The sequence below is a fragment of the Apiospora kogelbergensis genome, assembly GCF_038363985.1.
Source record: "Apiospora kogelbergensis strain CBS 113332 chromosome Unknown utg000009l_segment0_segment0, whole genome shotgun sequence".
Classification (NCBI taxonomy): Eukaryota; Fungi; Ascomycota; class Sordariomycetes; order Amphisphaeriales; family Apiosporaceae; genus Apiospora; species Apiospora kogelbergensis.
This window is the reverse complement of record NW_027117426.1, coordinates 1,061,590-1,088,071: the sequence shown is the minus strand read 5'-3', so window position 1 is coordinate 1,088,071 and position 26,482 is coordinate 1,061,590. Positions and strand designations below refer to the sequence as shown.

At 52.9% G+C, this 26,482-nt stretch overlaps 10 protein-coding genes across 10 annotated transcripts; 5 read left to right on the top strand and 5 right to left on the bottom strand.

Moving 5' to 3' along the window:
• Positions 1-859: 859 nt before the first annotated feature.
• PG998_013420 (zinc finger protein 58) lies at positions 860-2,383 on the top strand (the record flags this gene model as incomplete). The annotated part of the gene is made up of 3 exons (XM_066880236.1): positions 860-1,319; positions 1,381-1,520; positions 1,589-2,383. 3 exons carry the CDS (start codon positions 860-862, stop codon positions 2,381-2,383), a joined length of 1,395 nt encoding a protein of 464 aa, XP_066724375.1.
• A 1,759-nt stretch (positions 2,384-4,142) lies between these two features.
• Positions 4,143-5,442, top strand: PG998_013419 (uncharacterized protein; the record flags this gene model as incomplete). Its single annotated transcript, XM_066880235.1, has 2 exons — positions 4,143-4,434; positions 4,754-5,442. 2 exons carry the CDS (start codon positions 4,143-4,145, stop codon positions 5,440-5,442), a joined length of 981 nt encoding a protein of 326 aa, XP_066724374.1.
• A 2,268-nt stretch (positions 5,443-7,710) lies between these two features.
• On the bottom strand, positions 7,711-8,595 carry PG998_013418 (Transcription factor TFIIE beta subunit- DNA-binding domain protein; the record flags this gene model as incomplete). Its single annotated transcript, XM_066880234.1, has 1 exon — positions 7,711-8,595. One exon carries the CDS (start codon positions 8,593-8,595, stop codon positions 7,711-7,713), a length of 885 nt encoding a protein of 294 aa, XP_066724373.1.
• Positions 8,596-9,786: 1,191 nt separating this feature from the next.
• PG998_013417 (uncharacterized protein) lies at positions 9,787-10,408 on the bottom strand (the record flags this gene model as incomplete). Its single annotated transcript, XM_066880233.1, has 3 exons — positions 9,787-9,951; positions 10,015-10,141; positions 10,290-10,408. 3 exons carry the CDS (start codon positions 10,406-10,408, stop codon positions 9,787-9,789), a joined length of 411 nt encoding a protein of 136 aa, XP_066724372.1.
• A 1,053-nt stretch (positions 10,409-11,461) lies between these two features.
• On the bottom strand, positions 11,462-12,643 carry PG998_013416 (uncharacterized protein; the record flags this gene model as incomplete). The annotated part of the gene is made up of 4 exons (XM_066880232.1): positions 11,462-11,810; positions 11,875-12,012; positions 12,231-12,417; positions 12,589-12,643. 4 exons carry the CDS (start codon positions 12,641-12,643, stop codon positions 11,462-11,464), a joined length of 729 nt encoding a protein of 242 aa, XP_066724371.1.
• Positions 12,644-13,239: 596 nt separating this feature from the next.
• Positions 13,240-14,349, bottom strand: PG998_013415 (uncharacterized protein; the record flags this gene model as incomplete). The annotated part of the gene is made up of 1 exon (XM_066880231.1): positions 13,240-14,349. The coding sequence occupies one exon, from the start codon at positions 14,347-14,349 to the stop codon at positions 13,240-13,242; it is 1,110 nt and encodes a 369-aa protein (XP_066724370.1).
• A 288-nt stretch (positions 14,350-14,637) lies between these two features.
• On the top strand, positions 14,638-17,779 carry PG998_013414 (uncharacterized protein; the record flags this gene model as incomplete). Its single annotated transcript, XM_066880230.1, has 2 exons — positions 14,638-14,705; positions 15,478-17,779. 2 exons carry the CDS (start codon positions 14,638-14,640, stop codon positions 17,777-17,779), a joined length of 2,370 nt encoding a protein of 789 aa, XP_066724369.1.
• Positions 17,780-18,153: 374 nt separating this feature from the next.
• Positions 18,154-19,866, bottom strand: PG998_013413 (uncharacterized protein; the record flags this gene model as incomplete). The annotated part of the gene is made up of 3 exons (XM_066880229.1): positions 18,154-19,462; positions 19,523-19,631; positions 19,824-19,866. 3 exons carry the CDS (start codon positions 19,864-19,866, stop codon positions 18,154-18,156), a joined length of 1,461 nt encoding a protein of 486 aa, XP_066724368.1.
• Positions 19,867-20,484: 618 nt separating this feature from the next.
• PG998_013412 (Protein lsb5) lies at positions 20,485-22,030 on the top strand (the record flags this gene model as incomplete). The annotated part of the gene is made up of 5 exons (XM_066880228.1): positions 20,485-20,496; positions 20,605-21,003; positions 21,052-21,519; positions 21,580-21,736; positions 21,786-22,030. The coding sequence occupies 5 exons, from the start codon at positions 20,485-20,487 to the stop codon at positions 22,028-22,030; spliced, it is 1,281 nt and encodes a 426-aa protein (XP_066724367.1).
• Positions 22,031-22,495: 465 nt separating this feature from the next.
• Positions 22,496-24,190, top strand: PG998_013411 (uncharacterized protein; the record flags this gene model as incomplete). The annotated part of the gene is made up of 1 exon (XM_066880227.1): positions 22,496-24,190. One exon carries the CDS (start codon positions 22,496-22,498, stop codon positions 24,188-24,190), a length of 1,695 nt encoding a protein of 564 aa, XP_066724366.1.
• Positions 24,191-26,482: the final 2,292 nt, after the last annotated feature.

The window sequence follows — 26,482 nt, the reverse complement described above, 5'->3', positions numbered from 1 at the left end:
TCCAGCTTCACCACGCACACTCTCTTGACGCCAAAGATACTGCCCACCTTCCGCGACACGTCATAAATTCTCTTCGATACTAGGCTTGCATCAGACTACCGAGACGCGCCAAAACACCAGCCATTGACGCGACATCGCCAGAAGCACACCTCACTCATTCTGGAAATTGAGCAGACGAGGGAACTACGGCGCAGTCACAGGTTGTTGATACTCTTCGCGAAAAATCCTGGAATACAAAAACGGCAGTCTTGAACGAGAAAAGGTTACGAGGCTTGATCATCTCAGGCATACGCATCTAAGATAGGGCAACATCAACAAAACCAACACGCCAGGTACACTTAAGCTCCCCACCCAACGATTTGGTTTCCGACGTTTCCGATCTGCATAACTGGACTTGCTCGCGAGCAGGATTTCCTTGATTCCCTCAACGAGGACAGGTAAGAAACACTGTTATCTTCCCCTACAGGTGCATCACTAGGATGTGGTTGCTTGTCCAAATTGGTTTCGCCTTGGCCAAATGTGGCCAAGATGGATCCTCACTGCTATGCTCGCAGTTCTTTAACATCACAATGTGGCTCACCACATACTGGAGAAACCTCGACCTGCACTTCACCCCACTAGAGTAGAACTCTGTTTCTGACTAACTGCACCACAGGCAACGCGATCCGGCTCCGAGTTCTCGAGCTCTACGGAATCCCTTTGAAGAGAAACCGTATCATCGCGCCATCTTCTTTGGATGGTGCTTTTGAGAAAAACCGAGTAACTCAAACTAGCTATTAATTCTGTCGCAATAGCGCGCATACAAGTTTCGGTGAACATGTCGAGGTCGCCGCCGTCAGAAATTATGAACATCACAAACATGTTGGACAAGAGAAACTCCGCCGCGGTGGCAGCTGTACACGGTCAACCCAACGTGTCGGAGCCCCCGACCCTCGCATCGCATCCTCATTTGCTAGGCGCCGGTATCGATAGATCGAACTCACCACATGGATCGGAGAGCTCGCACTACTCCAGAGGTGGTCCTGGCGATTTGCACTCCTTGAATATGGCCACCGCACGATCATCATACGGCTCCCCGACGTCCATGCACGCATCTCTCACGATGCAAGACCACGGTATGCAGGCAGCCCTGCCCCCAGGCATGATGATCCCCGGTATGCCTACAATGCAGGCTGGAAATGGCATGACTGTAGGGTACCCTCAGCCTGTCAAGATGGAGCACACACAGCAGCAGCAACAGACACAACCCCCGGTGAAGGCGTTCCCATGCAGTACATGTGGTAAGGGCTTTGCCCGTCGCTCCGACCTGGCGAGACACGGTATGTACTAGAACGATATTACCTTCTTCACGATGCAATATGCTGACTTGGTCGAAATCAGAGCGTATCCATAGCGGTATTCGGCCTCACGTCTGCGATTACCCCGGTTGCGGCAAACAGTTCATCCAGCGCTCTGCCCTGACTGTACACCAAAGAGTTCATACTGGAGAAAAACCTCACATGTGTGAGCGATGCGGAAAGGTGAGTCCTGCTACCAATAAAAGGAACTGGTCGTAGTATCATTGAAGCTAATCAACATGCATATATAGCCCTTCAGTGATTCTAGCTCCTTGGCGCGCCATCGACGCATCCATTCGGGCAAGAGACCATACAAATGCCCGTATGCCGATTGCCAGAAGACCTTCACCCGTCGGACAACCTTGACCCGCCATCAGAATCACCACTCTGGCACCGTGGAAGAAGCAGCAGCGGCTACAGCAGCAGCTCTGGCTCAGCAGGCTAGTAAAAACGCCTCTCGCCAGTCGCGTAGCGAAGGTGATCCAGGATCCAACCACGGATCTCCCCTCAACACTCCCTCTCCAGCTCATCGCAACATGTCTATCTCGCCGAATGCCGAACTCGCGTCAGCGAATGCCATGCGCCAGAATGAGTACTCGTACATGAACAACAATGGTGGACTTCCCGCCCATTTGCGCACAGACATGCATTCGCAGAGCCCTACGTCAGCGCCCACTGCCTTTGGCACGGCCATGCGACCCACGTCCCACCCCACGAGCTACCCTCCCCCGCCTACACTGGAGCCCAGTGTTGAGCCGCATCAGCCAGGACCAGGTAGTGCTGGCAATAGTCCACACATGGGAAGTGTTGGATGGGCCTCGCCCTCGCACATGTCGTCGCATATGCCTTCGCCCACGCACAGTAACAATGGCAGTGCTGCGTACGTGTACCCTGATCCTGATCAGTCTTTCACGCCCAACGGTATGGGTCAGATGTACTATGGTAGCGCTGCAGGCATCCGCCGGCCCAACAGTACAGACCCAGGAACGAATACGTTTGATCCCAAGCACCGCCCAGGCGAAATGTGGCCCACAGTAGCGCAATAGAATCGCAGCTTCTACACCAACGTTTCGCATCTTCTCGCGGATTCCTAGGTTGGGTTTGCTCGGCGTTTACTGCCGCCAGGGCTGCACGAGCGAGTCTTGGGAAGCGCGTGATTCTGCGGGAACCTCACCACCGAACTCGCCAAAACGGTTTCGTCATTTTTAATCGATAGATCTCTTTTGTCAGGCACAAGTCCTTTTGCTTTTCCCGGACACCAGAATACCCAAGGGCGTGGCATGTTTTTGTTCCCCTCTTCGTTTCCAGAGGGAATCACCGAGCGGCGTTAATGAAATGCGATATTGTGCTTTTGAGCCCCTGTTGCTTGATCTGGGTGGCAAAGCGGCTTGTCGGGGCTATGCCATCAAAGGTTGGGCTCTACACTTAATGGAATCCGGCATGATGCGAGCCTCGCCGGAAGAAGCAATAATGGACCGGCCCAACCCGGGGAGGCTTCTTGACGATGGCTACGAGATTGGGCTGATGATTTGTTCCCGTCTCTTTTGGTTGGGTTTCCTTTTACGCAACAACTTCTCGATAATAGACTGGTCTGGTTCGGTAGCCTTGACGAAAGCACACACACACACCGACACACATGGGGCATGAGGTCTGGAAGGAAAATGGGAAGTGTGAAGGAGGAAGCACGGTGGGCCAGGCACGTGTGTGACATGGCTATTATACATAAAAGAACTGCAGGACAGGAGATAGAAGGGGACCAGGCGTGTTAAGGATATACTGTAGATTAGCTCGATGACATTGACACAGTCGAGTCCGCATTGCTTTAGGCCTGCAAAGGAAAAATTACGAGAAGCCATTGTTTCAACTCCGTGGCCCGATGGCTCCAATGATGATTGTGGGTATGTTTATATGGCGTCGGGGGTTTTGCTGTCTTCCCTAGGCGCATCTCGTTGTTTCCTGAGTCGGGCTCATTTAAGAACCGGAGGTTTGTGCCTCTTGCTGTTGGATTTCGTCATGGCCTCGCAAGACATTGCAGTCTAGTCCAGCCTCTTAATGACAGCGGGCATATATGTGCGGCTCGTCTTTGAGGACGTACACGAGCAAAAGAAATATGGAGGAAACGGAGGTCGTGTTCTGCGGCACGTAGACAGCGACCTCTACGTGTGTGTGGATGCTTTGTTTGGCACATGCAACGCAACGGGTGCGAGCGCAGAGGGAAGGCGACTATTACGGCCTATTGACTGCTGGTGCAACATCTACCCGACTTGATCACAAATCAAAAATATACACCAGCTGATGCAGAGAATGAGGCACAGGCAAGCGAACGCAACAAAAAGCCCACCGTCCGCCGGTTCATTTACCAGGTACCGAAACACCTTTTATTTACATCTGCCATACATTTATATATCCAAATGGCTGCTAGACTTTGCTCTAAGGCCAGCTTGGCGGCCCCCGAGGTGTAGACCTGTCTATCTACGGTTCTGTTCAGAGTCTCACACTTACCCTCCTACTGCTACTCCTCCCTCGCCTTACTTCGACTCTTGCTTGCTCCGTGTATCGAGCCAGCACTAGAGGGAGACAAACACGCACGAAGATGCTGTTTGAGGACGTTTACCGTACCACAGCAACATATACATGTCCTCCATTTCAGCTACATCACTTTGCTTTCCCAACTAGCAACCGTTGGCGCTAGTGTCCTCTCCTATCTGATCCTGGGGCCTGGACCTGGAACTGGACTCGCCTCCGTCTGGAAGATATATCACAAGTCTGTATATCTGTATCTCGACTGGCTGGTCCGACGACGAAATGGCAAGTATCAAAGACCTTTTGTCTCCCATAGACGAACAAGCCACAGCGAGCAAGGAAGGAACAGGACAGGAAAAGTACCTCACTGAACGACCAGGCACGCAGCACAGTTCTGCGGCCGAAACCACCCACTTTACCATCGAGTTCATTCTCGACACGATTTGTCCTCATTGCTACATTGGGCTCCGAAGCCTGAATACAGCCATCGAAATCTACAGGAAGCAACACCCGGAAGCGACCTTTGAGGTGACCTGCTCTCCCATGGTTTTGAATCCCCATGCTACTCGGAGCGGTAAGTTTATGGTGCTTTCCTATCATTCATATGATGCAAGGCATCATCCCGCCATCACCACTAGGAAAGGCCAAGAGGGGGGAGTAGCAAGATCAATACTCCTTGTCCATCGTGATACCTTCGAGACGTACAGAGACCACATAAGCCTCGGAAACTCGATGACATGGGTCCCCAGGGCTGATTCTGACACCCCTTTCGACGCCTAGTTTCTGGATGTCTACCTTCTTTATCCAACAACCCATGTCCGTCTGCCCACCTTGCGGCTACGCCCAAGCTTATAACACTGCGTGATTGAACACATGCTGATGCAAATCTTTAGTCCACAACAAGCAAGAATACTACGTGTTTCAGCGTAAATATCCCCCCTCGAGACTGGTGGAATGGAGTCGACTGGGCGACAGAGTCGGCATAGACTTCAGCTGGAGAGGCTTGACCGGAAACACGAGGGATTCGCACAAACTTCTCCGCCTCGCGCTCGAGGGGAACTCAACCACAACGGCAAGCCGCAGCACCACCTTTACCTCGCGTGGCACATCTGCTGCTGCTACGCCCGGAGCCACTAGGATCTCCAACACAGCGGCCACTGGAGGAGGAAGGGGTCGCGGGGGCGCTCCCGATTACCCCGGCCCCCAGGTGCAGATGCGGCTGCTCGAGATCATGTACCACGAGTACTTCGAGAAGGACCGGGACCTGTCGTCGCATGCGTGGCTCGTCGACGTGGGGTCCCGCGTGCTGGGCCTCCCCCCGGCCGAGGTGCGGGCCTGCCTGGAGAGCGACGAGCGGGACCGCAACTTGACGGCCCTGCTCGACGACGTGCGCGACCGCGGTTTCCACGCCATCCCCCAGTTCATCCTCCAGGAGCGCTACCTGGCCGGCGGGTGGCAAGAGCCCGGCGTCTTCCTTGAGGTCTTTGAGCGGATTCGTGTGGGTGGAGGCGAAGGAGGTGTTCATTTTCCTGCCTCTTCTGCTTCTGCTGTCGGTGCTGTTACTCCTCATGCCGGCAAATGAGTAGCCACGAAGTGGTGGAGAGCGGGAAGAGGCCGGGAGAGGTTATGACCGAAGACGGCAGTGGGCATGTCTACGGAAGTGATATGGCAGAAAGGGATGTTTCAAAGCATTCATTCCTTCTCTCGGGAGTTATGCTGGTAAACAAGACGTCAGACCGGCATGGACGGAAACGAAAGCGAGAGCTCGTCGAAAGCCGAACAAACGACACATATCTGGGTGGAGTCTGTTGGCGTGTTGAGTCAGATTCCATTGTTGTATTATAAGCGACCATGTGATCTCTTTCCATGTTTATGCCCTTTCTACACCAGTTGGGAGGCTAGATGAAATGTTATTTTCAGCTGCAAAAGTCGCTCCGTTTTCTCTAGTAGCCTCTCAACACGCGATTCTGTATCTGAGAGCAAGAGCGCAGCATGCCACATTACACACTATACAATCTGCATCCTGCGGGCTTCAATACTCGGAATACCTCGTAGCTAGTGGCATCGATTCTGCACATAGCGAAGCCACTCAATCTGGGGGCAGATGAATAAATGCTCTGGAAGCTTTTATGGCGCTCGCTCATGCATATAGCGCCTGCCATTCCCCGACCATCCGAAGGGGGCTTCTCGACACCACCGGCTCGGTTTCGTTGTGTGCAACCCCTTAATCAAGAAATGTGTGCGAAACCTCCCGTCCGTCCAACCGGGCCATCCCTTGGGGGGGTGTGTATGTAAGTGCTGACTGAGGAGTCGGTGAACGAATTTCGGGACGGGGGCGGGTAATACAAATGTTTGTTTTCTTCTTATGATTCGGCAATACATAGAAATAATGTCACCATGTTCCTCTACCACAAGAGTAACATGAAGCCGGGAAATGATCGACGTGTCTCATCATACGATAGACCCCCCAATCCCAAGAAGCCGTGTGTGCGCATGTGCGTTTGTGTGAGCTGGTTCAGTAATCAAGATACACACACCAGCCAGCCAGGACAGTTCCGGTCACAGGGCCTACCCACGAACGGAAGGGGGGGCGGTGAGGTGAGGTGAGATGGCAGGTTGAGGTGTAACGAGTTTATCTTGGGAAATAAGACACGATGTTTGAGTCCGAACAGTAAAAGGGAATCCAGGTAGCCGGATAGTGGGGGTTTTGTATCCTTTGTTTCTCTTCTCAATCCAATGTATGTATGTATCGCACGATGCATTGTTATTACACATCCACTCTTCCAAGCCCGCAAGTCCCGATCGCATGATGATGCTGTGGGATGGGTTTCCTCACTTCTCACCTCCCCTGCCCCGGTTGACTTGCGGGTTTGCTTGCCTCGTGGCGTGCGCTAAAAGCCCGTAGCCTAGAGCTCGTTTCTGCCTTGCGCACGCGAAAGGTTCGTGTGAAACGGCAGTTAGCTAGTTATATATATCCGGCAATTGCAGCCAGCATGTTAGCAACATACACGAGGTTGTGTGAACAATGACCCCAGTTAGAGCAGTACGGGAAGAGGCCCAAGAGCCTGGTGCGGATACTAATCCGCGGGGCTCCTATCTTAACAAATGCTCAATCTCGTGCTTTCCCAGATATGATAAAGCTCGAAAAAGTATAGAATCACAGATGGAGTTCCTGACCTAGTTGAGCGGAGGCATAATATGGATTCTCGTTCGGTAAGAAAAGAGAAACTCCTCGCGATATGTGATCAGCAATTAGCCAGTTAGCTCATACAAGGAGCAAGCAAGCCGAATCTTGGCTTGAGGGAGATATCCGTAGCAAAACAGATCAGTCACCATGACGCGGGTCAGTCCACGCGGTATTCAGACCGGATTATACATGTGACTGGAGACCGTCAGACTGCCCCAAAACATTTGGGGCTCGGTACGGGGAAGGCAGCTAAGGGGTGCTCGAAACACCCCAAAAGATATGAGAGCACGCCTGATATACGCATCAGGTCAGGGAAAGGTGCCGAAGAAACACCTCAATAACCTGCGCGGGACATGAATCTGGACGATCTCAGCAGTACTATCGCAGCAAGTTCGGGTCGGCAGCCTCGAGACAATCAGTAAAACCGTACTCAAAGGGGTATCTGAAGTTTAGCAGTCTGGTAGCATATGGGAATTCAAGGAGACCAGCCATGTCATGTCGTAAAAAAACGAAAAATCAAAGCTTTATTAGTCTAACCGTGATATCTCACCAGATGCTGCCAGTTCTCGGAAACGCCTTTAGAACGCCAATGCCATGCTTGCGGAAGTCGGTTTTTTGACCCGCAGAAAACCAATAGAATGAACCCTCGAAACCATTTCCCCATCAGCCTCTCTTGAGATGGCTGTAATCCTTCAGTAGATGCTGCATGTGGGTGTTGGTGACCTTCTTTGTAGTCCGGTTGGGCTTCCGCTTTTGTTTGCCCGACTTGGTCTCCTTCACTTTGAGCTGGGGGTCCTCCGAGGCGGGTTTGATGCCGACCGAAATGAGCTTCTTATTCATGTCGTCGGCCGCGGGCAGCTTGACGCGGTGCCACTGGACCTGGAACTCCGGGTCGACCTTGTTGAATAGCTCTTGCTGATCGCGCCAGATGTACTTGGCGTGACCGTCCTTCTTAGTACGGACCACCTGAATCTTGTGGATGCTCTCGAGCTCCCGGATGGCCTGGTCGCAGTCAGGCCAGCCGTCCTTCAGGTCCTTGACGTCCAGCTTCGACGCGTCTTGCTTGTTCTGCAGATACTGCAGCAGGCTCGTCTTGTCGACCACGCCGGGGATCTTGGCGCGGAACTCGTACTTGCCGTAGCGCCAGGCCGGCACCGACTTGGGGATGGCCTCGGTGTGCGGCAGATAATTAATCTGGTGATGCCGGCGCAAATACTTGACGAACTTGGACTGGGCCTCTTCGGGGTGGTGTTGCATGGTCAGGTGGTTGAGGATGTCGGCCAGAGTTTTCGGCTCGCCCTTAGCCTTGAGGAATTCGACGGCGTAGGTCAGCTGCGTCATCATCTCCTCGCCGAAGTTGGTGCTTTGGCTCGCGGCGGCGGCGGCGGCAGGCGTTGGGGTGGCATGGTCGCGGATACGGTTGGCGGCATCGGCGCGCTTCTGACGTTTCGACGGGGTGCCGTGAGAGGCATTCGAAGCATTGGATGGTGAAGGCGAGGGCGGTGCCAGGGCGCGCTTTGTGCCGTTGACACCCAGCTTGGAGGACATATTGGCAAGGGTGGTTGTTGATGTTAGCGATTAAAAAGAAAGAACGTGTTGACCAAAGCTCGTTTTCAGAAGCAAATGGCAGGTAATGTTGTCAGAGCGATTGATGTAGCACGCTGATTGGACTACAGAGACAATGGAGGAAGGAAGGCTGTAACCAAAGTTAAGTTATCGCAGGCAAGTGGAACCGGCCCCAGCGTTGAGGTTGAGGTTATGTTATGGGTTATGGTTATGGCAGGCCGAGGTGGGGCCAGCCTTTATTTCCCATCTGTATAAAAGGCTATCTTGTTCCCAGCCACATGCACGCTTTATTCTACCTACCACTCTTGCTTGCTCCTACAGACAATAAGCCCTTCCCCCTGTGGCTGGCCGTCTTTTCTCTCTACCCCAAGCTCGTCTGACGCCGCCACAAGTAAAGGGGCTCAGCACATAGGATCTCACGCGACCCGAGACTGCAATTCATGCATTCCATCTGAAGAGTATGAGTAGGGTTTAGTAGTACTACAGTCAGCCCCCTGGCGGCTGGACCATCCGGCGATTCACGGAGAATTCATTGGAATGCTTACATCACATCTCGGGCCTACTTCAAGACCCAACTTGTCCAATGACAGACTACATAGTAGAGGGGAAGCACAGTGATAGGCTATGCGGGGTAGCTTAAGAACCCGAGAATACCAATTGACCCGTCTTGCTTCCCGAGGAGCATCTATGTTACGGGTTTTCGGACTCCGGCGGGTTTATGCTATCCGTGGGACAAATACACAATACGCCCCCACGGCAGGATGTCTAGGGAAAGTGGCAGGCTCTGTGCGTAGGTAGGCACAGCTCAACCCAACGCTTGTTATCTATACGGAACAGATGACCAGCGCTGCAACAAGGGTTCATTCCAGCCCAGTGGCTTTCGGATCTTCAGTGGCGGCAAAAAAGGACCAAGAGTAATGGTCTGTGGTCTATTAAACGTTGAAGTAGTATATGGGCTATGTTCGTCGTGATTCGTTCCAGAAATATCAACTCCTGTTGTATACGTTCCGAATCCTGAAAGATGTTCATTAAAATAATGAGCTGCCGTTTCTCTATGCGCTGTGATCGCTGCACGGCCATCTTCATCTTTTGGTTCAGATAATGTATCCCGCTCCCACAGCCGGCTCTCGTGAATGTTTCGGTGCGCAATTTGCGATGGGGGTAACCCGTCGCTTATGCCTTGGTCTGCTCCTGGCTTTGCATGTACTGGTAGGCACCGAATGCGACAAGACCACCGATCAGGATGACGGCGTACAGCATGGAGCCAAGGCCGGCGGAGCTCGTGTTGGCACCAGACGGGTTGGCCGGGACAGCGGCCTTGGGGGCAGGGTCGCCAGCCTATGGGAGAAGACAGGTTAGCTGCGAAAGAACCAGCGAGAAACATGGGGGATTGTTGCTTACTTGACGCTTGAGCTTGCCAACCAGGAGCTGCTCCAGGGTTTCGCGAGCCTCGTCGCTGTGGCCGACATCCTCGAAAGCCTCAGTGGCGTCCTGGCCAGCGACATCGAGCATAACCTCCTCACCACCGCTATACGCAAGAACGAGACGTGTCAGTGAAAATGCCTTTAATGTCCGGAGGGAGCACCGGGTCGGAATGGCTTATCGGCGTGGTGACATTTTCGGCCTCGAGCCAAAGTGCGAGGGTTCAGAGGAACCGAACGGAGAAATAAACTTACGGATGCTCATCGACGAACTTGGTGCAGTCGTAGATCTTGTCGTGGATCACGACGAACATATCCTTCTTGGTGTTGTGCTCAGCAACATCCTGGTAGGTCAATTCCAACTGGGTAGCCATTGTGAATTAATTTGTTGGGAGCCCGGAGACTGGTCGCAAAAAAATCGGGGATTGGAAGGCGATTAGAAGGTGAGATAGAGAATGTAGACGGCGTGGGAACTGGAAGTTCAAGGCAACGAGGGTCACGGACGGGTTGATCTTCTTTTGGGGGGTGGTGAGGAAGTGTCGGGAGGATAGAGGTGGGAGAGAAGCAGCCAAGCTGTCGTTTCTTTTACTCGGTCCTTGACATTAGAAAATCAGATGCCGAATCAGTTGGATTGAGGACAGGGTATGTACTTACTTGACTACTACTAGGTTAGCAGGCGGCCAAGAGCGATCCGTACCTACCACTAATCAGATAATGTGCAATCTGTAGCCGGGGGTTGTTGAGTTGTGGCCAATCAGACCCGACTTATTGAACACTGCTCAGAGCTGCATTAGGTTTTTATGCAAGCATAAGTGACAAGCGGCCAGCTGGAATACTCGGAGCTGCTGCCCAATGCCCTGGCTGCCTTTGCACGTTTAATACATGCATGCGGGGATGGGATGTTTTTGATCAAAGGAGAAATTGGTAGCTTGGGGGCAAGATCCATATCTCAAGATTCGGCCAGTTAGTTGCCAGGTCCAGGGACATTAATAAGATTAGGGGTCCAAAATAGGCCGATGCATAACCCGACATGTTTGGTTCTTCATGTCTTATGCAACCCGACATCGGGTTCTATTTGCCCATAGTAGTAAAATTAGCAACTGCGCATAACTCACTTCCTTTCTCCCTTCAGGTGGACAACGCAGCACAGCTGGAGCGAATGCATAGTTTGTCTGAATAATGCCGCAGGCGTATCTTCCGATAGTCTTGGTGGCCCTCACGCCAGCCCAAAATCTGCATAGATGTTTATCAAAGTTTCTTCATTGCATAGAGGCGGCCTGCCATGAGCAGGTACCCGGAGTTTGCCATGTCCTGATCGAAACTCTGAAGTAGAACAATAGCCCCATTGCACTACGTGATCTACATATCCCTGCTGCTCGCACCGGCCAACGCTCGAACCAACTCAGCCAATCCTCCTCTTCTCAGCTTTATCGTCTTGAGCTTCCGCCTCCGATATCCTGGCCCACCCTGTAGCTGGCCACCTTATCCCACTCGATCTTCTGTCTCGTCACCGGCAGCTGTCTCCTCAGGGCCTTGAAGGCGCCTTCGCTCAGGCTCGTGAAGCCCCGGTTCAGCTCTTCTTGGTACTTCTTCTCGGCATTCCCCATCTCCTTCACAATGCCCGCGCCAGTTCCCGAGGAAATAGAGGTAGCGATGGGTTTGCTGGTCAGCAGCCGGACGTTTCCGTCCTCGTAGTAGTGCACGTCGACCTTGAGACTGCCCTCGAGGGCGCCGGATGACGGGTCGAAGATGTAAAGCGATCGCCAACGTCCATTCCTGTTCGTGATATATTAGGACTCGTGCAATTGTCTGGTGTTGTTGGTTGCAATGCGTTTCTCACCAGAAGTTGTTGGGGCTGTACTTGTTAGCCACGATGATAATAGCCACCTTGGAGTCGTTCTCGATAGGGTAGACGCCGTATGCCGCATTAGGGAAGTGCTCCTTCACGTAGGGCGACAGGCTCTTGAGTGTCGATTTCCTGCTTCCAGCATCAGTAACATGTCCTGGCGTATTGTCTCCTTTTTAGACATCCAATGTCAATCAGGAGGGAGGGATGCCCACGTCAATTCCGCCTGTGCGCCTTCCAACACGTAACTATGAGCGCCGCTTGCTTTCTACAGTAGGAGTGGTTAACATTTCCTTGGGGTCTCGAGCTGGAAAAGTTGCAGGATTCACACCTGTGTCGCATGATCATACTCGAAGCTCGTGGAGCTTTCGACATCGAAGTAACGGCCGCCGCCGAGCGAGCTGTGCGAGCTGACAATGACCGGCTGGGTGCTACCTGGGAGCTTAGCGGTCGCGAATTGCTCCTCGTTGTATTTCTCGAACGCGGGTCCGAGCTTGGAAACAAGACCCGGGTCGGAGACGGTCAAAGCCTTGATGTCTAGTGATTGAGATGGTCAGGAGGGAGTAGAATTTCGCGGATAGGGTCGAGGTCGAGGTCTGGGAGCATACCAGCAATGACATCCGCCAGCTGTTCTCAACGGGTGTGTGGTCAGCATGAAGCTCAAGCAAAGAATAAGGAGAGGGGTTGGTAGGAGGATCTGGTAGTTACCTCTCCAGGAGGGGGCGCCTTCTACGAAGGACTCGATAGTCTCCAAAGCGGCCATATTTCAAGTTTCTTCAATCCTTGCCCAAGAATGTCGTGATTGTTTGGTGGTGGTTTGGTTTCTATGATGCGACGTCCGAATTATTGCTGGGAGCAAGTCGGTGTTGTTGGCTTGGGACGAAGCGGAGCGCGGGGCAGAGTGGGTTACGCTTTCAAAACAGGGGGTAACAGCTAAAGCTCACGTAGAGTCCCTAGTGAGTGGCTGGCTGCACGATAGAGACAGCAGCACATTTTGCTATTAGGCGGCCACGGTAAATATAGCTACTACAAAATGGACCATATTTACTTGGGCATGCGGGTGTCTAATTGAAAATGGGTTCGAAGGTATGCTATCGGGATTTTGGAGTTGTCTCGAGTTACAGCCCAAGTATACATTTCTCAGGCAAAGGGGGGAATGTGCTCAGTGCTATTTCTATACACTCACAATGCTATAAGTGCAGTATATCGTTCCTTTGACTTGCACGAGCTGGACTACGAGGCGCATTCAGAAGCGCTGCAATGTCCGCTTAAGTCAGGCTACTTACTTATCAGCCATTGTTTGTCGGAAACCCAGAAATGGTCATTCACTAGAAGCAGCTTCGCAAGCGTGATCCTTCTCTAATTACCGTCTCTGTAGGTACCCCAGAAGTTTTCCGGGTTAACAGGATATGATACTTGGTCACGCGGGTGTATCGTCGTACGATCTTCTAACCACTCGCCGATGGCCTCTTGGGCAAGGCCAGGCATTTCAAAAGGAGACCGTTCGAATCCGACGTCTCGCAAGTCTATCCGCCTGTCCATCTCTTCTCTAAACCCTCCGAAGTCGTCGTCCCATTTCATGCGATCATTGAACTCGACCTTCTCGAGGCTCCGCCGCATGAGCCCAGCCAGCTCGTGCGCCTGGGTTCGGAAGTGGTTGCCAACAGAGATCTGCTTCAGCCGCCTGGAGCCTTTTCGATGGGCGATCACCGGCATTGGCTGTTTGCTGTGCAGAATTAGACACTCGGGGATTTTCAAGGTCGACTTCCTTGGTGGGAATACCAGACCCGACCGTCGTGGTGCGTTCTCCGGCCCTCCCATCAAGGCCGCCAGTATCTTATCGATTTCATCCCCAGTCTCTTCGGATGACCTTGGGGGTTGAGGTACGAGAAGCCCGGGCGTATGGAAGAAAAGGCAAGGGCTAACGAAGGGATCGAAAAGACCCTCAGGGCTACTGAACAGTGTCTCGGCCTGGTACTTCATATCTTGGAAGCCGGGATCAGCCGGCCGTCCAAGAATATCCTCCAAGATGTTGGCTGATATGTTCTTCGGAAGCTCGTGGATTGGGTGGTTAGGTAAAAACGTTGTCCAGTTATAGATACCGTTATAAGCCGCACAGCCACGGATGGCTGTCCTTTTGTGAGGATGACTCTCGGTCAAAGCCAATGACACGGCCAACGAGGCACCCAGATAGGAGCCGAAGACGTAAACATCACGTCTGGAGGAATCCAGCGGCGCAAGATGTTGGAGGATCCAATCGTAGCCACGCAGTGTATCGTGGATCGGCATCGGCCAGTTGAAGTGCGACGACGAATTAGCATTTTCATGAGCCTCAGCCTCCGAGGCAGGGCTGAAACCATCCCAACCGGCCCATCGGTAATGTATGACGGCCGTAGGGTACTTCTTGCAGAATGCGGGCACCTGACTCAAGCGTTCCGAGTGATCCCAGAAGGGTGGCAGGTATATCATGAGTGGATCTGACGAGGACAACTTTCCCAGATTATGCAGGCTGTCCCGGGAAATCAATATCAAACTCGAACAAAGCCTTCTCCTCAAGACGTCTCTGCAACTTACTCGATGTGTATGCTGCCGGACAAGCCACATTTGACTTTGACTCGCTCAATGTTATTTGGCGCTGGGGATACGGTACTTAGACTCCGGCGCGCCTGGCAAACGCCTTGGCCGAGTTTCCGCTGCACCCGAAGAAGACATCTTTGCATGCTCACTTAGAGAAAAGACTGCTGGCGTGCAGCAATCATGGCTGGTGTTGGTCTGCAACAGCCCAATGCTGTGAACATGAAGAGCCACGGCTTGGAGCACTGTATGTATCTCACGCGTCGCGTGATGGCGGCATTGGGTAGTACTGAGAATAAGGAAATCCAAGCGCTGTAAATGACTTTATTCGGCTTATCGTCTAATCTATCGATCGGCCACTAGGAATGGTGAACTAGTGGGGGGGGCTGCTGTCCACTCAGAGCCCAGCTCCCGGCGGCTGGGGGGCCTTAGGGGATCATGGCCTTCCCCATTGACGCTCAAATGACCACATGGGGCACCTCAACCAATTAGCTGTCTCATCGCAAAGTCCAGGCCTTGGTCTTCTGCTGCTGACCGTACGTCACTGCATCCTTGGTGAACATCCCTCTATATGTATAAAGGACATAATCCCCGCCAAGGCTTGCGCCGCTTGGCGTTCAACTGTATACACCTCCTAGATGTTCATTCGAGACACCTAGAATACTCACTTCCGAAAGTCTGGTTGCGTATCTGTCTTGAGGGGCAGTTTGTTTACCTATCGTCGCGAACGTCTGGACAACCAAAACCTACCGTCTATCCTATAACAATAAGCTGAGGGAATGTATGCCATTCGCGCTTTCTACCGGCTGTCACTTCATACTCCTGCATTTGCGGACCAACGACTTGCATCATGAACGATGCCGCAGAACTCAACGACAACATCGGAAGCCGGGCCCAGGCTGTCGATGGCCCGAACCAAGGAGACAAAGATGGCAATCTCGACAAAGACCCAAATCATCTAGACCCAAGTTAAGTTGCTCAGCCAACACCTTTTATAGCAATACTGGCTAACCAACCGAACAGCCGCTGGTGGTTTGCCTCCTCCGCCTTTCCCATGATAGCCGGAACCCTTGGGCCCGTGGCATCTGCCTTCAGTATATGCGCTTTAGTCCAGTACTGGAGGAAGCATATCCTACCCGGCTCAGATGTGACGAAAGCTGTGTTTGATCTCAGGGATCCCCTCTGGCTCACTGTCATCAATGCCATCCAGCTGGCTATTGCCATTATATCCAACATGTTCTTGCTGCTGAACATGGCAAAGCGGGTGCGCTTCTCGGTAGCACAGCCCATCACTATCGTGGGCTGGTACATCTCCGCCATCCTCCTTGTCGCTCTCACATCCACGGCTAGCGGATCTCTGGTCGTCCAGCCCGAGATCGAGTACGTTTGGTCACAGGCCTTCTACTATGGTATTTTTGCTGCTATACTGTATTTTATAGTCGCGTCATTGATGGTCGTCACTGTCTGGGGCGCACAGTCCGGCCATTACCGCAAGGACTTTGAGCTCTCAGTGAGCCAAAGGACCTTGATGCTTCAGACGATTATGTTCCTGATGTATCTGCTGATCGGCGCCCTGGTATTTTCCAAGATAGAAGACGGCTGGGACTATCTAGACGCTGTCTACTGGGCCGATGTTACACTCTTCACCGTTGGGTACGGCGATTTCTCGCCCTTGAGCACGCTGGGTCGAGCTCTCCTCATCCCCTATGCACTGGTGGGTGTCATCAGCCTTGGTTTGGTGATTGGTTCGATCCGGAGCTTGATGCTGGACCGCGGAAAGCGCAGGCTAGACGCGCGAATGCTGGAGAAGGAGAGGCGGCAACTTCTTCGTCGTATGCAACGCAGAGGGAAAGGTGGCATGCTCGAACCCATTGGCGACTCAGGGTCGGCAATGGGGTCGCCAGACGCAGACAGATCCCTGTCGACCGAGCTCGAAAGGCGGCAAAAAGAGTTTGAGCTGATGAGGAGGATCCAGGAGAAAGCATCCAACCGGAAACGATGGACTGCCATGGGTGTGTCCCTCTCCACATGGCTGGTGCTATGGCTGGTGGGCGCCAAAATCTTCCAGGAATGCGAGAGGCCATACCAAGGATGGAGCTACTTCGACGCCTTCTACTTCTGCTTCACCGGGTTGACCACAATCGGATACGGCGACCTGACCCCCGTGTCAAACTCGGGCAAGGCCTTCTTCGTCTTCTGGTCCCTGCTGGCCTTGCCCACGATGACCGTGCTGATCTCCAATGCTGGCGACACCGTAGTACGGTGGATTCGAGATGGCACTCTCAAGCTCGGAAATATCACTATTCTTCCAGGTGAGCACGGGTTCAAACAGGAGTTTGAATCGCTGTCAAGGAGACTGCCCTTGGGAGGCGTCTTCAAGAACGAGAAAATAAGGGAAAGCCCACCTGGCTTTCTGGGCGCTGCTCAGCCTAACGATTCCAATGAAGATGAAGATGAAGACGAGGAGGAAGGGGACGAATCCAACAAGAGCCATGTGCGAGGTACAAAAGAAGCCAAGGGAGGAGGTCTCCCATCCAACCAGGCTGATACGCAAGCATCACCGAGCACGTTGAAGTTTTTGGAACCTACCCACACTGAAAGACAAAACGAGCCCGGGTCAAAAGCTAAGAAATCTCGATCATACAGCAGAAGCAACAAGGGAGACGAGGACGGCTTGGCCCTGGGCAGTCGTGTCGAATCCATAGCGCGCGAGGACCTCCCGTCCGAACTGCCCAAAACCCGGGCCGAATACCACCTCGTCCTCATCGACGAGATCGCGCGGGTGACGAAGCACTTGCAGCACAGCCCGCCCCGCAAGTACACGTTCAAGGAATGGGCGTGGTACTTACGGCTCATGGGCCAAGACGAGAGCAGCGCCGAGATGCACAAGCGGCCCAGCCGAAAACCCAAGAGAGGGAGAAAACACGCCACGAAAGACGACAACAGTAACGTCAACAGCCCTCAGCTTCAGCAGACCACCACCAACGCCACCGACTCCTCTCAGCTGAGTCCTCTTGGTCCGCCAAGCGCTTCGTCTAGCGAGCAGTATCTCGCGGGATCTGCGGTGGCGGGGACACCATCGTCTCCTCACGGCTTGGAAGATGACAGCAAGTGGAGCTGGGTTGGCCACAGAAGCCCGCTCATGGACACACGGGAGGAGGCCGAATGGATTCTTGACCGGCTCGAACAGAGGCTCCGGGCAGAGCTGCTTGCGGTTGTCGAGGAGAAGCGAGGCCAGAGTGGCGTGCGAGAGACCGCCGTCTATGAACACAAGCACGAGTACCACCCCAAGAAGAGGGCCAGTGTGTCTTTAGGGGGTGATTGAGCAGCCGATAGAGAAACCATGGCGACATGACACTTACTTTAGTTTTATACCTATATAGTTCATCCGAAACTCATTCCTGTCATCTAATGCTCGAATATTGACCTTAGACCATTCGAAAGTCGATCATTCATTTTGAAGTCAGAAGTTGCACTTTAGCTGAAACATGAATTTTCATATCATCATAGCTGTATTTTTTGAATCTCCCGAACAATTTGCTTTACACCATGTGGTCCTGGATGATTCTAACTGATCCTGCCAAGTCTGTATGAGCAAATGCTAGAACTCATGAAATCCGATTTGATGATATCTCCCACGTCTTGTAGCTACAGCAAGACAACCGTTCGTCCCAGATATCCGGGCTAGTCGCCCACTCATCAATGCTCATTACTGTCTCCAGCAAGAACCATCTCGGCATGCCGTATTTGCTCCAAGTCTGCCACTGAGATGTCAAGGATGTCAAGTATCCAGCCAGTCGTATTCTTCCAGCTCCTCTTTGCTTTACACATACACCTACACATCATGCCCGAGTCGGCTTCCAGAAGTGCCTGACCTTGTGGATCTCTTGAGTCTCCGGGTCTCCATCCGGAAAGCGCGCCTAACAGGTGAGGCTTTTGGTCCTCATACAGGTCAACAAGCAGAAAATATTGCTTTTTCACAAGACTTTCCCGCTTGGAATACTTGACTTTTGCATATAGTGCAAACACGACTTCCTGGCTGTGGCTGTAGTAATACGCAGCCTGTATAAGGAGATCCTCGTTACAGAAACAGGTCCGTAGCGCCGTTTCTGGAGAAACTCCCGGTAAGACCGACCTGTCGTAAGCCACTTCATGAAATTGGGGGCGTACGGAAGAATCGAGTGGTCGAGATGCGCTCTCGTCCCTAGTGCACAACGATTGCTGTTTACAAGCCGTCACTATATCTTCAGGGTTATCACAGGGCTCTTCCCTCTGCTGTGACCCAATCGGGGATGGATCTTTGGGAATTGAGGACGATATATCGTACACAGCATCCCAATCGACGTCTTCATCTAAGAAGCTGTCTTCTTCCGTGGCTCCATGGTCTTGGTCGGTCTGATTGTTGACGCCAACGGGGGGCTGAAGTGGTGAATGTTGCAGGTTTTGATCATACACATCTGCAGATCTCGAATCTCTGTCCCACCTGTTCAAGACACTTGATGGGGGCATTTGGGTCTCGATGCATGTCTCGACACGATTCAGCAGCTGAAGCATGTCATTCTCATTCTCTGGGTCGATTGGATAATCGTCATTGGAGTCGGAGACTGGTGATCCATGTCTGTTGCTTCCTGGGTTGTTTCCATAGGTAGAGCGTTGACATCGAGCACCAGGGTCTATACGTTGGCTTTTATACTCATGGTGCATAGTAGAAGTAGGGGTGAAAAGGCCGGTGGCTGTGGTCTTGAACTGGAACTCAGGAACGTGAAGGTCCTCGTATGCCGAGAGAACGTTCAAGGGGCGCATTCCTGACAACTGTTGCTCTTGATCCACAGAACCAACATCGGCGACTTGCGAGCTTCGTACGGACCTCTCCTGTGGGGTGGCTGGGCCGTAACGCGGCCTTTTACTCGGACCAGAGTCATGATACAGGGACATCGATCGCTTGCCCCGGGCATCAGTGAGTGGCTCTTCAACGCTTGCTGCAGAGTCATCCTGCTGTTCCTCGCCGCTGCAATAATATGTCAAATTATCTGGGAAACCAGCTCATCAAATAGGAGTTAGGTTATACCTGAGGTCAGACCGATGCACAGCAGCATGTCTTGGATCGCTCCCGATGCATGGGTCACCTTGTCTCTGAAAGGGCATATCGGTGACTTGTCTCCCGGAACTATCCGGATCTGAAACGTCGAGTGAGTATCACAGATGGCAAACAGGCAAAGCAGGAAGCACACCGTCTGGGAGGTGTGCTAGAATGTGTCTGTATTATGGAAGTATCTGAGGCTCGAGTTGCCAGCCCTCCCTACGTAGCTGGTCTTTCTCTCTCTATCGTACCTTCCTTGGTTGCGAAAACAGTCATACCACATGCCTACCTAAATACTGGTTATCAAAAGCAAAGAAGGAAGGTGTGGGCATGGCTTCCAATGATATGAACTTACATATACCTGCCACTTAAGGAATATGCAACTAAGCTGGTGATATGAGCTAAGAGGAGGATATATTTCCCCGCCCCACTTGTGTCTCCCCGCAAAGAAGGTGGCACGATGCCCAACAAGCCACAAACGAGCCTGTCGCATATGTCGCTAACCATAGTTTTCAACCTATGTTTCAAGTAGGCAGCTATACCAGTAGACGGTAGACCACGCTATCCGACCGATCATCCTGCGCTTATCTTGCTTTCGACATACCAAGACATCGTTCATTGACTATATCCATCACGCGCCTTGGTTTTGCTCATTGCGAGCTCGGCACTGCCCCAGCCCCCTCCCAGTGCTTTCTTTACTTTTGTTTACTTACCCCGCGGTCTATCTTATCAGTACGTCACCCCCTCTGCGACCAGTCCTAGCCGTAGAGACCGCAAGTCTGACACAAGGCACAGACACATCAGACGGCACTAGATCAGGAGAACTCAACAGGGCTCCCGTCATCCGAAGAGCCTAACTTGTCCTGCCTCGCCTTCCGGCAGACACTCTTGGTTTAGTCTGACTGCGGGCAGGCAGAGCTGGCTCGCTACGTCGAGAATCATTTGCAATCATGTTTACCCAGGTGAGCTTTGATATTCACTCCTCCCGTCCCCTTTGGCGCAACTCGTGCCCACATAGGAAAGCCATGGCCCTTCGACGAGTCATTTAGCTAACTTTACTTGCCTTACAGAAGAAGCCTTACTCTGCCATCACTGTGACCATTGACCGGCTCACAAGTGAGCAGTACGATGAGGATGATCTTAGTGGTATCCCAGATCTGGTCGAGGTCATCAAGCTGCAGGCCGCTGGGCCGACTGAGGCTGCGCGCGCACTCCGGAAGAAGTTGAAGTACGGAAATGTGCATCGACAGATCAGAGCCTTGACCTTGCTAGACGGCTTAATCCAAAACGCAGGCCCTCGTTTCCAGAAGACCTTTGCTGATGAGCCACTGCTTGAACGTCTACGTGTGTGTGGCACTTCGGACTTATCAGACCCCGAAGTCAAGAAGAAGTGTTCGGAGCTTTACAGGGGCTGGGCTGCCGAGTATAAGAGCACACCAGGCTTGGAGCGTATTGCAGCACTCTACAAGGTATGTGGTCTACTAACTGGGAAACCTCCCCGTGCTCAAAGTCGATAGGAATTGCCGCGGCGCAAACAAGTCGTTACGCAAGAGAAATCCAAAGTCATTCGCGAGACTGAACAAGACCCGTTTCGTGACTCGGAAGACGAGCAGGAACAACAGTCCAAAGCCTCACCCACCCCGCAGGCTTCGTCTTCGCAAGCCCCTGTTTCTTTCCCACAGCCATCCGGGACCGTCCAGAGCTTCAGCCACGTAAAGTCCAACTCGAAATCAGGTTCCTTTTTCTCCAGTTCTTCGTCCAAGGATAAGAAAAAGGGCAAGAGCAAGAGTATAAAGAAACCTTTCAATCTCGAGGCAGAGAAGGCTTCGATGAAAGTAGCAATCGCCGATTCGTCTATTGCCGCCACGAACTTGAACAATGCTTTGCAGAGTATCAACAGAGAGAAGGAGCGTATTTCAGACAACGCACTTGCCGCTGAACGATTTGAAGCTTGCAAGAAATTGCGGCGTAAGATTCTGCGATACGTATGTTGTTATTATACCCGAGACTTTTAAAGGACCCGAAAGGTTTGCTGACGACTGCAGATTCATCACGTTAACGACGAGGAATATCTCGGCGGTCTTCTCCATGCAAACGACGAGCTTGTTACGGCGTTGATGACCTTCGAGCAGCTTGATCGTTCTATCGATGCGGATAGTGACTCTGAAGATGACTTGGCTGAACAGGCTCATCTTTATCGGAGTAAGTACCATTCGCATGCAATAGCGCTCTGTAATACTAATGATGGCAGTGGCTACTGAGAAGGGCAAGACGCCCATGTCGCCTACAAGCCCCACGAGCCCTACCTCGGAAATGGCTGGACTGAGCATGAGCCCAAAGCTGCCAGCTCGTCCTGTGCCCCCTCCTCGGCCATCAGCTTTGTCGAAGCCCGCCGCTCCTCCTCGGCCTGTACCCACCCCGGCCGTAGATGACAACTCGGAGGCGGAAGAGGAGGATGAGAACGATCCTTTTGCTGACCGGAATGAGGTGGAATGAGCCAAACGCGAGAAAAGAGTGGCCAAAGCCACTGACTCTTATGTCATTTCCGTCGTATTGTGGACTGATTCTTTTGTTCTTCACGTCCTCACCAAGCACTGTTGTATTATAAACATTGTAGTTTGTAGTAGCGTACTTAGTGTAATGGCTTTAATAGCGCATTTATATCCGCATCGATGATCATTGCGGGGTGCCGTGACACTTGATGATCCGAAGTCCGCATCGGATACTCCGCCAGATAAAGGCTCGCCTCTAAAAGCAGGCATGAACGATACTTGAAAATGTGAATGCAGTCTGGGCCTTTTCTTTCTTTCATGGGATCGCCGGGCATTTTCTCATCTACTATTTAATGTCTTGATCAGCGACAAACAACAAAAACTCCAAATCGCTTCCCAACGGAGCTCTTTTTCGCTGGTCAACTCCATCTACCTATCTACTTGGCACCGACTGTAAAATCCTTACATCATGATGGCACTGCGGTTCCTGTCCGTCGTGGCGAGTTCCCTTGTCCTGCCACAAGTGGTCCTGGCCAATTACAGTCTCGACCGCTTCGACGTGCGCGAGGCCACCATCGATGGCGTGCACAATGCCCTCTTCACCGGCATGACAACTTGCCGCGCCGTGGTGTCCGGCTTCCTTTCCCGCATCGAGACCTTTAACCCCACCATCAACGCGGTCATCAGTCTTAACCCCGAAGCACTGTCTCTCGCCGACGACCTGGACCGGGATCTAGCCGCGGGAAACGCCACGGGCAGGCCGTTGTTCTGCATCCCAACCTTGCTCAAGGACAACTACGATGCCGTGCCCATGAACACGACGGGTGGCAACCTGGCCCTCGCCGGCAACCGGCCCACCGCGGACGCCCCCACAGTGCGGGCTTTCAAGAACGCGGGCGCCATCGTAATCGGCAAGACCAACCTGCACGAGCTCGCGCTCGAGGGCCTCTCGGTGTCGTCGCTCGGCGGCCAGACGGTCAACCCCTACGACCCAACGCGGACGCCTGGCGGCTCCAGCGGCGGCACAGGCGCCGCCCTCGCGGCCAGCTTCGCCGTCCTGGGGACGGGTACCGACACCGTCAACAGCCTCCGCAGCCCTGCCAGCGCCAACAGCCTCGTCAGCGTGCGGCCCACGTGGGGGCTCGTCTCGCGCGCGGGCGTCATCCCCGTCAGCTACACTCAGGACACCGCGGGGCCGATGGCGCGCACCGTCAAGGACCTGGCCGTTGCTCTGACCGTCATGGCCAGCGTGGGGTACGACGAGGCCGACAACGCCACGGCGCTGTCGCGTCCTGCTTTGTCGCCTGCTTCTGGCGGGATGACGACGGATTATTCGGCCGGCCTCTTTGGTGGGAGTCTCGCAGGGTTGCGCATAGGCGTGTTGGACGGCTTCTTCAATCATACCGACTCGGCAGAGACCACGCCAGTCAACAATGCCATGTCGGACATGATGGACTTCTTGGGGTCCGCGGGGGTAAAGATTGTCAATATCACCGAGTCCATGTACAATGCGACTGCAATCGCGAAGCTCGATGTTCAAACCACCGAATTCCGCGAGATGCTAAACTCCTACCTCGCTGGCACGAACGCACAATATGGTGACGACACTGGCGTGCCCTCGTTTGACGAGCTGTACACCTCGAACAGCGGCAAGTTCCTCGTGATCCCCAGCCAATACGGTTACATCAACACGGCCCTCGTCTCCTCGACCAGCAACACCTCCTACGCCGCCAACAAGGTGGGCATCCAGGACCTGACTCTGGCTCTCCACGCATCTTTCGCCCGAGACAACCTGGACGCCATCATCTACCCGGAGCAGAAGAACCTCGTCGTCAAGCTCGGCGCCCCCTCGCAGAGCGGCCGGAACGGCATCCTGGCGGCGCTGACAGGCTCGCCCGTCGTCACCGTCCCCATTGGATTCTCGCCCGCGAGCGAGGACGGCGTCGCTCCCATCGGTGTCCCCATGGGCATGGAGATCTTGGGTTTGCCATTCACCGAAAGTAAACTGTTGAACATGGCGGCGCATATTACCCGGCAGTATCCGGTGCGCAAGATGCCCGCGTTCGCCAACCAATCAGTCGAGACCGCATCTTATGGCGATGTTCCCACCATCACGCCCAATACGGACAGCATACCGACTGAGTATCCCGTTGGTTTTCTGTAGTAGTGGCGCCGTCTTTGAGGTCAAAGAGGAAAAGGCACGGAGAGTTGGCTCAAGCGATCCGTCAACTAGCACAAAACGATTCATCCTCGCTAGCCTACGGACCTGTAGCTTGCTCGGGCTTTCAAAATAGATATCCAATATAAATACTCAAGTATTAATTCTTCTGGAGCTGATTATTCGGCATATCACCCAACATGTTGTAATCTTGGAACACCAACACATGTATAGAGGTTGTCCACTCCATACTCATATCTAGCACATTGGTGATTCAAGCAAAGGCTGGTGACAAATTAGCGAGTAAAGAAGCATGCGAACGCAAATTCCTGGTGGATGATATTCTTTCAAGGGGATTAATGGTGGATATTGATATTCAACTCACTGCTCCTCAATATCATCGTATTAATCGTTGTATTGGTTCAAGCGGTGAAACGATCTGAGGCCCGGCTAGGAGGAGCCCGTCCGACAGCAGAAGGAAAGAGAGGATTGGCGGAGCAGGACTCCTTTACAGATTCCAAGCAACAACAAACGGTATGCTCTTGATAGCAATTGGTCCTCCAGGTTTTTTGTTCACGCGCTAGCTCTGACAGCGTCAGGTTGTGTGCCTCATGTGGCGCATCCTTCCCAGAGTACTGCCCAGAGCTCCGCCAACTGATCGGCGTCGTAGCGGCCTCGCCGGCATGCCCTATCTGACGCAGATCTTGGCCGGGTTTTTTCCTCCGGGCCGAGCTGGCAAGTCGCCACCATGACGTCGAGATCTTCCGGAAGTCTGAATGCGCTGTTCGCTACAACCAACAGCCAAGAAGACATCCACACATTAATGGTGTTAGTATTGGAATCGCTATAGGGAGTTTGATTTGACGTCAATTGAATTTGGTTTGGCGACAATTCATGTTGCGTAGTTTATTCTCTGCGACCGTTAGTTGTGCTTGAATGGCTGGTCGTTGACAGTCTGTCGCAATTGATTGTTTAACGTGCGCGTAACCAGAGCATCTCGGCGAATACTAGAGCTTCAGATTTCGATATTCACACCCTCACTCTAATGATGTGGTGAAACTTGGGCATGAGCTCAAGGAGCCTGGGAGCTTATCGTATCCGACCTCAATGAAGTCATTGCTTACAAGATCTACGGTTGGGTGGATGGCATAGGATGAATGATAATTCCTCGGTTTCAATAATTGCGGAGGACGCATCGACAGAATGTCGTAAACACGGGGGCTTGGTTTGCAGTGACAGCCAGATCGTGACGTAATGGTAGATTGACGTCAAACCAGGTGATATGGCTTTCGAGATCGAGAAATGAATGTCGATTGCTGGCCAGATCGCCAGGGTCCTGGGCCATCTTCCTTAGTAATCTGACAACCAGGCTGATTAGCATGAAGCGTAGTGGGTAGAGGATATGTCATGATAAGACCGAAGCGTGGTGTTGTCAACAGACGTCGTTGCTGTCATATATGTGGAGCAGAAGTGAAGGCAGAAGATGGTTTCCGATCAGGCCCAGAAAATTGGGCCGGGCACGTCACGCCCGGGGCGAAAGCCCCGGAGCAGGAAGAGGCTGAATGGGCCCAGAAACATCAAGGCAGGCGAACCGACCGAGAGAACGGCCGCGAACTGGGGAAAGTCACTCCCGTTACCCGTCAACCGTGCCGTTCGCACACTAGGACCCCGCCACCAAACTGAGATTTTGAAAACGGGGAGAACAGGAGCAAAAAGGGCTAAACGGAGAGGTGCAGGCCCAAAACGGTGAACCGAGTAGGGGGTATCGGGGCATCTGCACAGCACAGTATTGGGCAGGGAGATGGGCAGGCAGAAGAAAGGGAAGCATAGATAGGGCCAGAAATAGGGTGCTCCCCGAAGTGGAAAATTCACCTGAGCTCGTCCAATAGTGTGTGTAGGATTTCGGAATGTTGGTGTTTTTCTCTGGCTCCCCTGCATCTGCTGCTTTCTTTTTGACTCACATGAACAATACTGCGAGATGAAAACCCCGCAAATAAACCCATCCGTGATATCAAAAGTGGACAGGTACAGTCCATTGAAACCACAGAGGTGTCTCGTGGCACGGGTCTGGCTTGGGTTTTTTCTGGGCGTTTCCTTTCCAACAGGGGGGCCAGGGGGCCTGTGCTTCTCCGCAATGTTCTCCAGGAGCCCAGAACGGCGGGAAAGCGCCTTAATTGGCCGGTTGCGCAGATCGGCAACCCTCGCCCACAGATGGGAGGAAAATAGATTGGAAAACCACAGACGGTTTTCCGGTCTGCGCACACTAGACACGCCCACGCCCACGACACGACACCGAGA